At 31.4% G+C, this 16,113-nt stretch overlaps 1 protein-coding gene across 1 annotated transcript; it reads left to right on the top strand.

The window, feature by feature from the left end:
- The first annotated feature begins 12,208 nt into the window (after nucleotides 1-12,208).
- LOC132052741 (agmatine coumaroyltransferase-2-like) lies at nucleotides 12,209-13,780 on the top strand. The gene has a single exon (XM_059444416.1). It carries the CDS (start codon nucleotides 12,282-12,284, stop codon nucleotides 13,608-13,610), a length of 1,329 nt encoding a protein of 442 aa, XP_059300399.1. The 5' UTR covers nucleotides 12,209-12,281; the 3' UTR covers nucleotides 13,611-13,780.
- Nucleotides 13,781-16,113: the final 2,333 nt, after the last annotated feature.

Here is a 16,113-nt window from a genome sequence, read left to right as displayed (position 1 = left end):
TGGTGCATCACCTACTCGGCCTTATGTTGCAAGGGCAAGGGGGATCCCCTGGCTAGGAGGATATTCAGCAAGTGCTTCCAAATCTCCTCAACACAAGGGCGATTTCAATTTTATAGGCTGGTCAGCTCTGGTCTATTGCTCTTTCCTTGCGCCTATTTCGCTTTAGGGGGTTGGTTCACAGGTACAACCTTTGTAACTTCTTGATATACCCATTAATTGGTCAGTTCTTATTTGAAAGGCGAGAATTTATTAACAGTCTTATGAATATAAATATATGAACTATGCTGATACTACTTTCACATATATAATTGAACGCAAAACATTAACGTAATATTAAAATCTCATTCTCTCTTCTTTCTTTTTTTTTTTTTTTTTGGATTTAAATGAATTTTTTTTTTTAAGTTGCATCGGTTGGATTTTAAACTCAAGATATTCTTTTAATTATGGGACGTCTTATCTGAAATTAGGTGACTTGCTAACTCCGAGATGTTGCCAAATGTACCATCTTCTACCTGATCTTTAATATTCTTCACTTAACAAAGATGTTTTGTTCGGTAATGTTGATGAGAAGCAATTTCGATGGTCTAAACTATTCAAAGAGCTAAAAATATGTACGTGGAAAAATGATAAAGTACTGATTATAGTTTCATGATAAATTAAGACAGCTTAATTAATTTGATTAAAGTCAAACCTTAACTACCCGATTTGAAGTATAGAACAAAAAAAAAGAAGAAAAAAGTTGCCTACGAAGCATCCTTAAGGGCTAAGTAGCTGCGGCTTGATACTGATCGATCTGACTAAATTTAATCAGAACATAACGTTAACTAGTGATTTTTTCGTCAGTACACAACAAAGATTTACTTAAATATAAGGGTATGGAAGCTATTAAAGGAATTTCAGACAATATTTTTTGTTATTGGGAAAATGTACAGAATAAGCTAAAGTGTCTTGTAAGAAGTTTAAAATGTACTTATGATATTTTTCTTAATTTTCTGATTACCGGGAATTGTTCGAGGACATATCTCTCACATTGGTAGTGGAAGACTTGAAAAGTCAAATGACCTATTTTGGTTTCATTTTGACATTAATTTTTGTCTCTGTTTTCGTGAACATAAACATGTACAAATAAAATGCTTAAGAATTAATTAAAATTGCTAATCAAAATTCATCGTATACCTTACATATCATTCTTTAAAAGCTGTCTTATCTATCTTCGCACTTTTTTCCTTAGAAAATAAAATAAAAGTCAATACGGAGATAAACCTAATGCAGAATTATTTTTTCCGAATTAACGGATAACCTAATAAAGTGAAGCAATTTAAAAATAAAGTTCATTCCTAAACCTTTCTATAATTACGTTACTAGTGTACTAATTTGGTGAAAATGAGCACGCGTCGGAATAAATAAAAGGGACGGATGTATGGCGTTGGAAGTAAGGACACCGACGAATAAATAAACAAAAACACGAAGTTCTGTGACTTTTATCCACTGGCTAACCAATGAACTATCTTTAAGAACTTGTATTATAGATATTAAGAACTTGTGTCTAATTTAAGTACACAACTAACGCAAGTGGTTTTAATTATGTTATGTTTATTTTATGGTCTGTATGCCGCTTCCCCACATCTTTGTCCTTTCACTGGCCTTCAATTCAATCAGAAAAAATCTTGTTGGTGGACCGTGTCATTTTATCATTTTTGTCTTGTCAAGAAAAGATCTTATCCGTCAAACAAATCTTATTGGGTTGATAGAAATTACTACTTATAATAAAAGGAGAATCTAAAAATTTTATAGTCACATAGTTAGTTTCTAATTAATGGTTAGGCTTTTCTTTTGATTTTCTTAGCCTATTCTCATTTTTCACTCTATTTTCTTATTCATTTTTATGTGAATCCCTAAAATTGGTGTATATTAATATTTATAATACTTTTTGTGAATCTTTTTTATATGGTACTTTTAGCTTTTATATTTAGTCCAAATAATTTTTTTTTATATATAATTAAGAAGATATTAATCGTTTTATATATCAAATTTGTCATTATTTAGATAAGTAAATTTTTACACAACTAAAAAGTCATATTAAATGGGCACTCTTTAATTAAGGTGATTTAGTAAAAATGTTTCTTACTTTCTAAGGATAAGTGATTTCTTAAGGGGTGCGCAATATGGATCGAGTCGACTATTAGATTACCCTTTATATTATTTGTCATTGTACAGTTTGACAAATTTTAAGCAACTTTGGAAAGTGCATGCATTTGTTTGAAAATAAAAAGGAAGTCTACATATACTCTAAGAAAAATATTGTTTTCTAACTTACAAAAACTTCTAGATGATTCAATATATTAGAAACATTGAGAAAGTGTCGAGCTACTTTTACAACTAATATAATGTTACAAAAACAAAATAAAAAGCAAGAGTAGCAAAAAAAAAAAAACACAAAAAAAGGTTGTAAATATAAATTTTAATGTGAGCCCGGGCCAAACGACACTAGTTGAAATAATACATGAAACGTATATGAGAATCGGATATATTGACTCACAGCTTAAATTCATGATATGTATTATCTGTTTTGGCTCACAAGACTTGACAAATTTATCCCTAAAGCTAAACGAAATTATAGTGTATGATCAACTTAAAAATGTATCATGTGAGTATGTACGTTTGACTTATACCACATTTTACTTTCTTCGTGAAATTTGCTCAAAGTGTCATGCACATTATATTTATCGAAATTTTGTCTACTTATAAGTCTATTAATCTCACCAATCTGTGCTTTCCCGCAAACATCACAAACGGTTGAGTCCCACATTGGAGGGTCGAAGGCCAATTTGTTTCCTTAGTAGGCGTTTGGACTTGCGATTTCACGTCATGATTTCAAGTCATGAGATGAAATTTCAAATCATCTAAAAAGGCGTGATTTGAGATTTCAAATTTTTTAAATGTAAAACTTGACCCATAAGTTTATATTTTGTAAAAAAGACCCATAAGTTGATAGATATTTTTAACAATTACTCCCACCAACCATTTATCAATCTCATTAACTTCTACCAACCGTTATTTATGTTCGTACCATGTGGGAGGATTATATTAAAGAGTAGTTACATTACTATTCATGTTAAATTTTTCTTTTTATTGAACTAAAGTTTGATCAATTGATGTTGTATTTTTCAGAAAGGCCTTCCAGTAGTGTAGTAATTTTGTTATGAACTATGACTTGCTCATTTGGTAAGATTGTATAAGCATTGAGAAAGTTTTGATAGTTTTCACAACTTGTGGGTTTTTATGTTTATAAAAAAATACAACTTAAGAAATTTAAATTGCACGTCCAAACGTGATTTCATCTCATGATTTCAAAATTCAAATCATGATTTCAAATCATGTCCAAACGGCTCCGTAGACAATCCTTCCCTTTCAAGCTGGCTTTTGAATTTGACTTAGGCCAAAATTCACTTCTTTAACACAACGACACTCCCTTTGACTAGGAGATCTCACTAATTTATCTCGGCCCTTTGGCTATCTATGTCATATTTACCCCGCGCATATTTATTTTTTCTCTCATTCAGTGTCTGATAACAGTATTGGAGCCCGAGTAGTCCTGAACATATCATGTGTTTTTTAGAAGCTTGTCAGCTTATATGTTTGTTGGCCTTTTCCGCTCGTCAACTCAGTCTACCATCGTTTCAAATCCAATTTCCGACAGTCCAAACTCTTCCATAACACGGCGGCGTACGCAGAATTTTTCATAAGCAGTGTCGATATTTAAAGAAGTAAAAAAAAAAAAAATTACTATAATGGCGTCATATCTTAGAAAAATAAATTTAAGCTGAATTACAACTTAAAATATCACTTCAGATAGACTTAAGATAATTTCATAGAATTCAACTCCAAAGAAAACGATGAATGTTTTCAAGAAATTTCAACTAGAAATAAAAATGAAAAAAAAATATATTAAAAGAACTTACATTTGAAAGAGCAACACACAACACCAAAAATTGCAAAGGCACTTTAATCTCCAAAAATTACAAAGTATAAAAGTAAAATGAGTAAATTTTTCAAAGTTAGAGTTTTAAATTGCTTGAGTAATCCAATTTCACATTATTATTAAATTATTGATTAACGGCTACGATCATACACTCCTTGTTAGGTAAAGAGTTGCGGGTTCCAACTCAGTTTAGATATTATTTAGGTAAAGAGCCAAGTTAGAAAAACATAATAATGCTAAATCTTATACATAGAATGAAGTTGGCTCAGGCGGATGGCTCTCTCTCATTTAAACAAGCGTCAAGGGTTCAAGTCTTTTTAGCTTCTTTATTTTTAGAAAGCCAAAAAATGAAAATAAAAAATCAGAAAATATGCTGTAAAATGGGGTCGCACATGACCTCAAGGTTGCTATTGAAGAGCCTCACCAATGAGCTACCGAAGCTGTATTGCTCATCACTGTCATCTCTTTATATTTATTATTTCTGCAAAGTATTATTCATATATAAATAAAAAAAGTTCCCTACCAAGGGGTGTCGGATGACAACTCTCAGATACACGTGGGTTCGCCCCTGCCATAACACATGCATCACACAGTATACATGAGAAAGAGATAGGGGTTAACATTTAGCAAATGGACGAGCAGGGCAATTAGTCTCTGTGGTTAACAATTGTTCATACACAGATATCAAAAGATTTGATCTCCTCTATAATGCAGCACGTGTCCATTCTGTCGCGTGACCTCTCTAAAATATGCCAAATGTCATACTCCCTTGTTATTTACGTGAATCTATTCTCTTATTAATCTGTGTAAAAAAAATGACTTATTTTTATATTTAAAAATAATTTATCTTTACGCAATGATTTATAACCATACAAAATATATGTGACTTATCTAACATTACAAGTTTAAAAGTCTTCTCTTTTTTCTTAAACTCTGTGTCCAGTCAAATGGATTCATATAAATTGAAGGGAGTATATATATATGTGTATGTGACTTATCTAACATCACAAGTTTAAAAGTCTTCTATTTTTTTTTAACTCTGTGTCAGTCAAATGAATTCATATAAATTGAAAGGGAGTATACATCAGGGGCCAGAGTAGAACTTGCTAACCACCCATTTTTCTAAAAATATTTAGTAGACCTTTGGACAAAAACAAAATATTTGAAAAAATATATATTTAAAGTTAATATTCGAAAATTAAAAATATTTGGACATACATGCCACTTTTAAAAAAATTAAAGGTGCATTTGCTTGGAAATTTTTCCCAGATAAAGAAACCAGAGTACAACAATGACACCTACTACACCATTTTTTCCACGCCATCAACGTCTGGTAGTTCATCTTGACATGGGAGTTCAGATCTACATCAGTAGACACCCCCAACTAATATAATGTGAACATTGAACTGATAAATAAAAATTCCTCCGTGCACTTTTCCTTTCCAGAATCAAAGTTAACCAATCTTTGAAGTAAAATTGGATTAGATCAATTAATATTTAAATATTCCAAAACTGTATAAAATATATAATAAATTGCAATTCATCTCATGTTAATATGATTAAAAAAATAATTCTGCGTTTTAAAATATTAATCAAAGTTTAAATAGTTGAATTTCCAAAAGCAAAACGTGTCCCCTGGGACAAGGGAAGTAATAGAACTTATCATTCCTACAAATTATAAAAGCAAGTCCCATGTAGTCTCATTTGAAGTCAGTTAAACCTACTGTCCTTTAGAAGGAAACTCCGAATATTTCAATTTAATTCTTGTAGACTAGGAGACACACGTCTTATTCCAAGCAGTACACCTCTTTCCACAGCTACCACAAAACTAAGTCCTAGCCAAAGTGAAATTTTTTGCCAAATGAAGCCTTTTCTACCTAGGTATTTATTTTCTTCACCTAATTCAGCTGCTTTTACGGGTAATGTTGACACGCAGCGATTTCGAATTTTCGATTCTCAAATATCAGTTCAGAATTCGAAGTACGTGTGGACTAAATGGAATTAGAAAGGAAGAGAAGTCAGAGAAAGAAATTATTGGGAGGAAATATTAAAAAATGATTTAGGAGCCGTTTGGATAATTTGAAATCATATTTGGTCATATAATTTAGATATCTTAAGTTATATTTTAGGCATAGACATAAAAACTCCATAAGTTATGAAAGCTATCAAAACATTCTCCATTTTTATACAATCTTACCAAATGAGCAAGTCATAATTCATAACACAATTAATACGCTACTAGAAGACCTTTCTAAAAAATACAACATTAATTGATCAAACTTTAGTTCAATAAAAATAAAAATTTAACATGAATAGTAATGTAACTACTCTTTAATATAATCCTCCCACATAGTAGACATAAATAAAAGTTGGTGGAAGTTAATGAGGTTGGTAAATAGTTGGCGGAAGTAATTGTTAAAAATATTTACCAACTTATGGGTCCTTTTTATAAAATATAAACTTATAGGTCAAGTTTTATATTTAAAATTTTTGAAACCATGAGATGAAATGCATGTATAGACGCTGGTTTCATCTCATATCATGATTTCAAACCGCATGTCCAAACGCCTACTTAAGTTATTTCCGTTGATTATGTAAAAAAGTTTACACTATCAATGATTTAACCTGTAATATCAGACTAATTATCATTTTTATCAGATATTAATGTCTATCAAAAAAATTATCTGCAATTATATACTAATAAGTAGTCTGATTATGTAAGCAATTTTCACATCATCCGGACATTGAACTTAAATTCATTAGACAATAAAACTTTTATACCACGATGATTTTAACTTCGCGAAGTGACATTATTCATCGAATAAATTAATAAAAATTAATTTTCAGAAATAATAATTGCTCCATGTTTTATGAGTATTTGTTTGACATTTACATGCTTGAAACCTAAGATGCAAATTAATTAAACAACAATTCGAAGTGTGAACTTGTTAACTTTGTCAAGATAGCTCATCTCTGATCTTTGTTAATTTTCTCTACAAATTTGATAAGGTAAGAAATTAGTATATATATTTAGTCATTTTCACGAGATTTTGTAGATGACAAACTGTTGAAATTTTTGTCATAACCCGTGAAAGTGCATCTAAAATGGTTGAAAGTTCTTTAGCGTCATTTTATCACGTTATGTAAACTAATCGGAGAGATAAAGTAAAATCTCAAAATTTTATCTCGTAGATACTTCAGTGTGGCTTTTTAGGCGGAGGTCTTAAGTTCGGGCTCAAAATTAAGATTAAAAGTTAAATTTGTAATTATTTTTTATTCTTTTCCGCTTTTTGTGACATTAAGTTATTGAAATATTTGTTCGACATTTTCTGCAAACTCTAGCATGGGCCGAAAACACAGATTAAAGGTTAAATTTGTAATTATTTTTTATTTTTTCTCGCTCTTTGTGACATTAAATTATTGAAAGAAACTTCGATATTTTCTGCAAACTCTTAAAAACTAAAGATTTCCCATAAATTTAAATTGAATAAAAAATTTAAAAATTGAACAAAAATTCTTTTTTTTGTCCTTACTTTAGACCTTTTTTTTAACCTGCAAATAAATACATGACATGAAGTCTCTTAAAATTTTTAACAACATTCAATAAGGACTATAACGTTTTCTTCCAAAAGAAGAAAAATAGTTTGGTTCTAGAGACATCAATTAGATACGCAATATTTATTCTTTTGTCGAGATTTTAATGAGGTTACTTATAAATAAAGATAAGTTTCAAATAAATAAAAATAAAAATTTATACGTTACAAATGTTTGCATATGTTAATTTCAATAATTATACAAAATACATTGAAAAGATGAAGAAACAAATTACTTTTCTTAATACAATTAGACTTTCCTCTTACTTTCTACAACTTTACATGACGAGAAAATGACATTTTTTTCGTTTGTAAGTTTAAATGGAATATTATTTTATAAAATGTTTATTTTAATTGTTTGACATTACTACTGCCTGGAAAGCTAAAAAATTGTTTCACAAACTACATATTTCTCAAAGATGTTCTCAACATTTAAACTACTCCATCAAGTTCAAATTATAATTTCTTTTTATGTAGTTTTTAAATATATAATAAGAAATATATTTATGAATTCATATAAAAAAAAATTGAAGTAATTGACTGCATAGCATGCCTTGCATATTTATTTTGGATGAATGGAGTATAAACAACTTATTTAACCAAAAAAAGAGTATAACAACTTACAATGTTCGTTACGCATAGAAAATATTATTAAGTACACGTGCATCAAATTTAAAAAATAAAATTTATAATACACTAAATAATATCCAAAAAAGAAAGTTAATTTTGTTAAACATGAACGATATGGCTAATCAACAAAACATGCCGATGAAAAGATTCAAATTTCAATATTGTTAGAAAACGATTAGATAAAAATAAATATTTTAGGTAACAATATTCAATCCAAATGAAGATCAATTAAATTTTTAATGTTTCACACTGAACAATTAAAGAGCTGCTAATTAGAGAAATTTCAGTTTTGTGGGCAATACATGTTTTAATTAAGGCAATTGCAAATGTGGTGTATTCTCTCATCAAATTATGCATAGTGAGGTGCTTTTTAAGTAACATCATCACAATTCACAATTTTTTAAGCGTTTTAAGAGGACCTTAAAATTTTCAAACATTTACCAAAACTGAGTGTGACATTTTAAATAATAAAGAAATAAAGTAGGAGTACAAATAAGGCATATTTCTTATCACCTTCAAAAAAATTAGTCTAAGAAGTTTTGTATATAAAAAAAGACTTGAAAGTGCTTTGATATTTCTAAAACACCCCATAGTAGAAGAAATAATAAAAGACAAATACAAAGATAAATGTGGAAGAGAAAACCTTTAGAAAGCAACCCTTAATTGTAATGTAATTAAGAAATCTAATTAAGGACTATCAAAAAGTTAGATTAACTCTTATTATATATACACTAATAGTAATTTTGATTCTGCATTCATTACTATTAAAAACCGAATAGAGTTGTCAGTTGAGGCTAGAAGTCAAGTATATCATTAATAATTGTATAATTGAAAAAGAGAATTTACTGTATGCTCGTAAAGATAAATTAAAAAAGAAAAACAAAAATTAACACATAAGTATACATTTTAGAACCCCGACTGTAATTATCAACGTTATCTCATCCCAATCACATACGTTTAGATGTCCACCATAATGGGGTAGTGTCTCTTTTTTATTTTTTGCGTTTGTTACCTCAAGTTAAATTTTGAACCCCTTAACCACTAAATTGACCTCTAATTTTATGTTCAGGAGATTCAAAATATATATATATACATAAAAAATAAAGAAATTACATTACATATAGTGTAACTTTTGCCGAGGGGGTTCGGGTGAACACCCTCACTCACCTCCTCCTAGATCCGCCCCTACTCATTACGTAACATCTTAAGGATGAATATTTTGTCCAATGCCTTATATATGAATCAAAACTCGTCAGGAATGACGATTCACAACTATCTTAAGGAGCCGTTTGGACATAATTTGAAACCATGATTTGAAATCATATTTGGACATGTAATTTGGATATCTTAAGTTGTATTTTCTCTTATAGACATAAAAACCCCATAAGTTGTGAAAACGGTCAAAATATTCTCAATTCTTATAACAATCTTACCAAATTAGCAAGTCATAGTTCATAACAAAATTAATACTCTACTAGAAGACCTTTCTAAAAAATGCAACATCAATTGATTAAACTTTAGTTCAATAAAAACGAAAATTTAGCATGAATAGTAATGTAATTACTCTTTAATATAATCCTCCCACATAGTAGACATAAATAAATGTTGGTGGAAGTTAATGAGGTTGGTAAATGATTGATGGGAGTAATTGTTAAAAATATTTACCAACTTATGGATCTTTTTTAATAAAATATAAACTCATAGGTCAAGTTTTATATTTAAAATTTTTGAAACCCCAAATCATACCTTTTTGGATGATTTGAGGTTTCAAACGCATGTCCAAACACTGATTGCATCTCATCGTTTCAAACCGCATGTCCAAACGCCTAGTTATAGTTGGGGCCCATTTGTCCATGAGAATTATTTACTTTTTTCCGTAATATTTTTTCACTTTATGGTGTTTGGCCATAAAAATTTCAAATACAACTTGAAGTTATATTTGGAATTTGAAAAACAACAAAAACTTATTTTTCACTTCTTTTTTTTTCCACCTTTTTCACTTTCAATACATTCAAACAACCAAATATTCTTTGCAAAAACTATAACCAAACATAACTCCATCTTCAACTCTAACTCTAAAATATCAAATAAAGTGAAAAATATTTAATTTTCATGGCCAAACGGCTACTTATTGTGAAGGTCGAAAATCTTTGTCCTAAGCATATTTTATTAAAAAACAAAACAGAATAGAGAAAACCTGATTTTTTAGAAAGAACTACGAAAGAAAAGATGGATCAAAGACAAACTCTCTATCAGAAGAATCTCATGATGGGTGAGGTATAAATATTAGGTGGCAGACAAAACCTGTGTGAGATTCTTCTCATAATTTGCCAAGTGAAATTTTGGGTCCCACTTTCAGAAAAAGGGGGCAAAGTTCCTAATTCTCTCTCTATTTCTTTCATTTTCCATTCTGACCAGCTGCTTTCCTTTCCTTTCCTTTCCTTTCCTTTTGGCTTCAGCAGATGCTTTACTTATTTACTCAAACTTTTTTCTTCCTACCTTAATATTTAGGCTCAATGCACATGCGGCCCCCTAAACTTATTCCTTTTTTTCATTTTAGCACCTTAATTAAATATTATTCCTATTGAACTCTTGAACTCCACAATCCAACTTACATAGTATTCCATCTTTAATTTTGTAACATACTAATATATATTTTAATTTAATTATGCCATCTTTTAGCTAAGATTAGCAGCAATTGAGAGGGAAAGAAAAGAGTAGCTCTTAATTAAGCTGGCAGTGGAAGAGCAGAACCAACAGAAACTGACATATCCATGACTTAAAGAATAGCTTACCACATGTCTAAAATATTACTCCACCTTCATTTCCCCAATTTAGTTTAAACGCTTCTAATAAAAATCAGATTTAGGAGGTTTGATAGACACACTTGAGGACGAATTTAGGGGTTTAATAGGAACAACACTTAGTTGAGATACCAAAATGGAAAACAAGGACAAGTTCAGGGGCCGCATATGAAAGTCCTTATAATTTCTGGCCTAACTCTCACATTCACTGAAAGTCCTTATAATTTCTGGCCTTTCTCTTCTATTTTTAACATTCTTACACTATAAAATTAATTCGTTTTCTTAGTAATTTCATCATTTTTCAAAGACATATAAATTCATCAAATACTCTCAAAAAAAAAAAAAAAACATAAAGGAAAGAGCACACCGGGATCCTGACAACTAATTACGTAAGTTTTGGCACTGTTTCCATGAAATCATGACACGAAATGAAGTCATAAACGCCTACATAAAAAAAAAAAAAAACATACCTTTCACCTCAATTTATGTGATATATTTTTTTTTTCAAAATTTAAATTATGTGAACTTTGAAATATTTTGGAATGTATTTTTTCATCATATTAAGATGAAAAAAAATTGCAGCTTATGGAGTAGTATTTTTCGTAAAGCTTTTGAATATTTAAATTTTAATCTGAAAATATTGAGTTGATCTAATCTAATTTAGTTTCGAAAATTAATTAAATTAAATTTCGATAAATGAAGCTTGGCATTAAATTGAGACGGATAAGTGAAAGATGCTCCATCTAGATCGGTTTTGGTCATGGATTTATTTGTTCACCAATTTTTTTTTTCTTGCATATAATGAATTGCACATTTAACAAGATGGTTGTTAGTATCACACTATCACTGTATGCAGTCACAATGTTGGCAAGAGGTGACTGTAGTTCAATTAAAGATTAACAGCTTAATACCACTTTGATGAAAGTCAAGCCCTAATCACAAAATTTTTAATAAAAGAAAAAGAAATAATATGAAAGTTGGCTATGAAGCATTTCAAAGACTAACTATTGAATGATTGGCCCCCGCTGCCTTTTTTTTTTTTTTTTTTTTTTTTTTTTTTTTGCTTTTCTCTTTTTCTAGTTCCTGTTGCCCACTTGCAAATTTTTCTTCTCCATAATATAAACACGTCTAACTAGCCAATTGTAGGACCATATGCATGATCATAATTAATTATAAAAACCCAAGCATGCCTTCACCATAACTCGAGCTAAACAATCCTTCATTCTCCTCTTCTCTCTATCCACTTAGCCAAAATCAAAGCATTAGAAAACCATGAAGGTCAAAGTAGAAAGTTCAAAAATCATTAAGCCTTTTTATGAAGACATTCCTCCTTCTACTAGAAGCTCAATTCCCCTTACCGTCTTTGACAAGGTCACTTACGAAGCCCATATTGCTGTCATCTACGCCTATCGCCCTCCCACCGCACCAAATGCCGCCATTCAATTGGGGCTTCAGAAGGCACTAGCAATTTATAGGGAATGGGCAGGAAGATTAGGAAAAGACGAACATGGAAACCAGGTAATTCTGCTCAATGATGAGGGTGTTCGATTCGTCGAGGCATCATCAGATAGCACCCTTGATAAAATAATGCCCTTTAAGCCTTCAGCTTCTTTGCTTAACCTACATCCTAGCTTGAATAATGTAGTGGAATTGGTGCAAGTTCAAGTCACGAGATTCACATGTGGCTCCTTGGTGGTTGGTTTCACCGCCCACCATACTGTGGCGGATGGCCATTCCACCAGCAACTTTTTAGTTGCATGGGGTCAAGCTTGTCGAGGGCTTGACATTAATATACTACCTTTGCATGATCGTACTATTTTTAACCCTCGAAACCCTCCTCTCATCGAGTATGAGCATAAGGGGGCAGAGTTTATGTCAAAGTTTGTCAAAAAGGAGAATTCGCTCAATGAAACTCATCATGTAACTGAAGATGTAGTGGTGCACAAAGTCCATTTCACAGTAGAGTTTCTAGCCAAGCTCAAGGCGAAGGCGTCTTCCATGAATGGCAACAATAAACCCTATAGCACCTTTGAGAGCCTCGTTGCACATTTATGGAGGGCCATCACTAAAGCTCGTGGCCTAAGTGGCTTTGAGACTACCCATATAAGAATTTCAGTCAATGGTCGACCAAGACTGAACCCTAGAGTACCCAATGAGTATTTTGGAAACTTAGTCCTTTGGGCATTTCCAACCGCAAAAGTGAAGGACCTTTTGAGAGAGCCTCTTCCTTATGCAGCGAAGCTCATTCATGACACAGTTATAAAAGTAAACAATAACTATTTTAGATCATTCATCGACTTTGCTAATCACAACGTGAAGGAAGAAGATCTCATCCCGACTGCAGACATGAGCAAGCACATATTATGCCCTAATCTCGAAGTTGACAGCTGGTTAAGGTTTCCATTCTACGACCTTGATTTTGGAACCGGTTGTCCTTACATGTTCATGCCTTCTTATTTCCCAACAGAAGGCATGATGTTTCTTCTCCCATCCTTCATTGGAGATGGAAGCATTGATGTTTTCATTCCTCTATTTCAAGACAACTTGCCCACCTTCAAGAAAATTTGCTATTCTTTGGACTTGCTTGAGAATTACTCCTAGAAGACTTCGACGATCCACAATTATGTGATATATGATAGTCATATTTAGCCTTCTCCTTTTATTTTTACTATGTTGTAAAGTTTTAATGTATGACTTCATCCTCATAGCTAAGCGCAAGGGAAGGTGGAAATATATATGTTGTTGAATGATAGAAGAGATCGTTAATTTTCTCTCTAGCTATCCCTCTTGCTTTCTTCTGGCAATTTATTATGAAAAAAAAAAAAAAGCAGAAGAAGAAGAAGAAGAAGAAGTAGGTTTCAAAAAGATAAGTAGTTCATTTTTGTATTGAACATCTGTGTCCATGTTCTAGTCTATCCCGCAACTACCTCTTTGTCCTTTTAGTATATTGAAATTAATTAATTAAGGAGATAATTGATAAATTTATGATTTGGTAAAGCTGAAGTTTGTCACGTATCTGTAATAATGCGTAATAAATTATAGACCTTGGTTAAGTACCACGAAAACTAGCTATCTCTTGTGCTGTCTGCAAAAATTAAAGGCGCGTATTCAACTGTTCAACACGTTATACTTTTGGTTGCGGCTTGGCCATTGTTATGAATGTTGGTCAACCTTTTTTCTGTGGTTGTTGCTAATGTTGTCAACCTTAGTGCAGAGGCATATCTAGCGTGTTAGATACGGAGCATAAATTTATATGTAAAAAATTATAAAAATTATTATAAATAGTAGATATAAACTCATAACTTTAAAAATATATTAAGTTTAATGCTAAAAATCACAGGATTGAACTCATAGAGTTTAAATTCTGAATCTGTTTCTGCCTCTGTGGATGGTTGCAGACTTGCAGTGCAGTTATTACCTTTTTTCCCTCTCACTTTCGGTATTTGCTTCGTTGTTCAACTTGTGTAGAAAAGTCCAGGCGTTCTATCAAAATCGACTTTATTTTGAAGACTCAAATTCAAGACAATATAAAAAATGAAAGCATATTTATTGTTCCACCACAATCTTTAGTGATTATTAATTACTCCTATGAAGAAAATGGATTTGGCTTCCCTCCAATATGAGATCATCTGTCCAGTTTCTAAATTACCCTTTTAAAATTATGACATGTGTCTTCACGATAATTCAATGGCTCAGATTTGTTTGATTAACTAAAAGAGCTTAACCATAGGCAACGTTTCTCTCTGTTCTTCTCTACCATAGTTTTTCTAGATTGAAGTAAATCTTCTCACTTTTTTGTTTTCTTAAAACCCATCAGAGATAAATCTCACTATTACAGGAAGTAGGGCTGGGCATAAATACCGAAAATTGAAAAATCGAACCGAAACTTCAACAAACCGAATCAAACCGGTTCGGTGTTTGGTGTCTACCGTAAAAAAACCGAAACCGAAATAGCCGAACCGAAGTTTGATAAAACCGAACCGAAAAACCGAACGCGCACCGAAATTTAATACATTACCCAAAAAAATTAAAATAGTCCAAGCCCATTAAGTTTAAAGCAAAAAAAAACTCAATTGTAATAAGTCCTCTTTGCATTTTGTATCCTAATTTTCCACTTCAATTGAGAAAATCAAATATCCTTAACAAAGAAAGGTAACTAGGATATGTCTTTAGGATTAATGTATGTCCTTTATGTGTTTTCTTAATTATTTTTACGGTATGTATATAACACCTAGTAATCCTATATCATGATTATAGTTTTTACGGTTTTTGTGTATCACCGTTTGTTTGATTTTGATTTCAATTTATCGAGTTTATGTTTTATTGCTTTTGAGAATATGAATTAGTGTCAATGGAATCGCTTCTAATCTTATATCAAAAAAACCGAATTGAAAAAATCGAAATCGAACCGAACTTTAAAAAACCGAAATCGAAAGAACCGAACCGAACTAGTTTGGTTCGGTGTTCGGTGTCCACCTTCAAAAAACCGAACCCGAAATAGCCAAACCGAAGTTTGATAAAATCGAACTGAAAAACCGAACGCCCACCCCTAACCGGAAGAGGTTTCTTCAGCAAAACGGATTTCTGGGTTTTTGTTGGTGATGTTGATATTTGGGACTTGAAATTCATTTTCATGAGGGGCTTCTTTCTTGTGATGAAGCTATTTTTTCAATTGATGCTTTTTCGTTTTTCCCTCAGAAATTTTAATTTAGATTATTTATACAGCATGCTTTCTTAAAGTTCTTTCTTCATAACTCTTATGTAACGATGATTTGGGTTAGATTTCTTCATATCAATTTTTTTTTTCCAGGACATCTCCTAAAGAGTCCGGAACCAAAATGACCCAAAAAAAATTCAAGTGAACCAAAATATCTCTAAAAATTTTTTAGTATAAAAGTATCTTTAGCGCAGTAAAATACTGCGCTAAAGCACTTAACTGTAACGACACCGTTAAGTGCTTTAGCGCAGTATTTTACTGCGCTAAAGGATATTTCTCTCTCTCCTTTAGCGCAGTAAAATACTGCGCTATAGGAGCCAACACAAATCCCCAACGGGTTCCACCACTGGTCCCCTACACAACCAAAAAAAAAAAAAATCAAAAAAG

The sequence above is a fragment of the Lycium ferocissimum genome, chromosome 4 (genome assembly GCF_029784015.1).
Source record: "Lycium ferocissimum isolate CSIRO_LF1 chromosome 4, AGI_CSIRO_Lferr_CH_V1, whole genome shotgun sequence".
Lineage (NCBI taxonomy): Eukaryota > Viridiplantae > Streptophyta > Magnoliopsida > Solanales > Solanaceae > Lycium > Lycium ferocissimum.
This window is presented reverse-complemented; position numbering and strand designations above follow the sequence as displayed.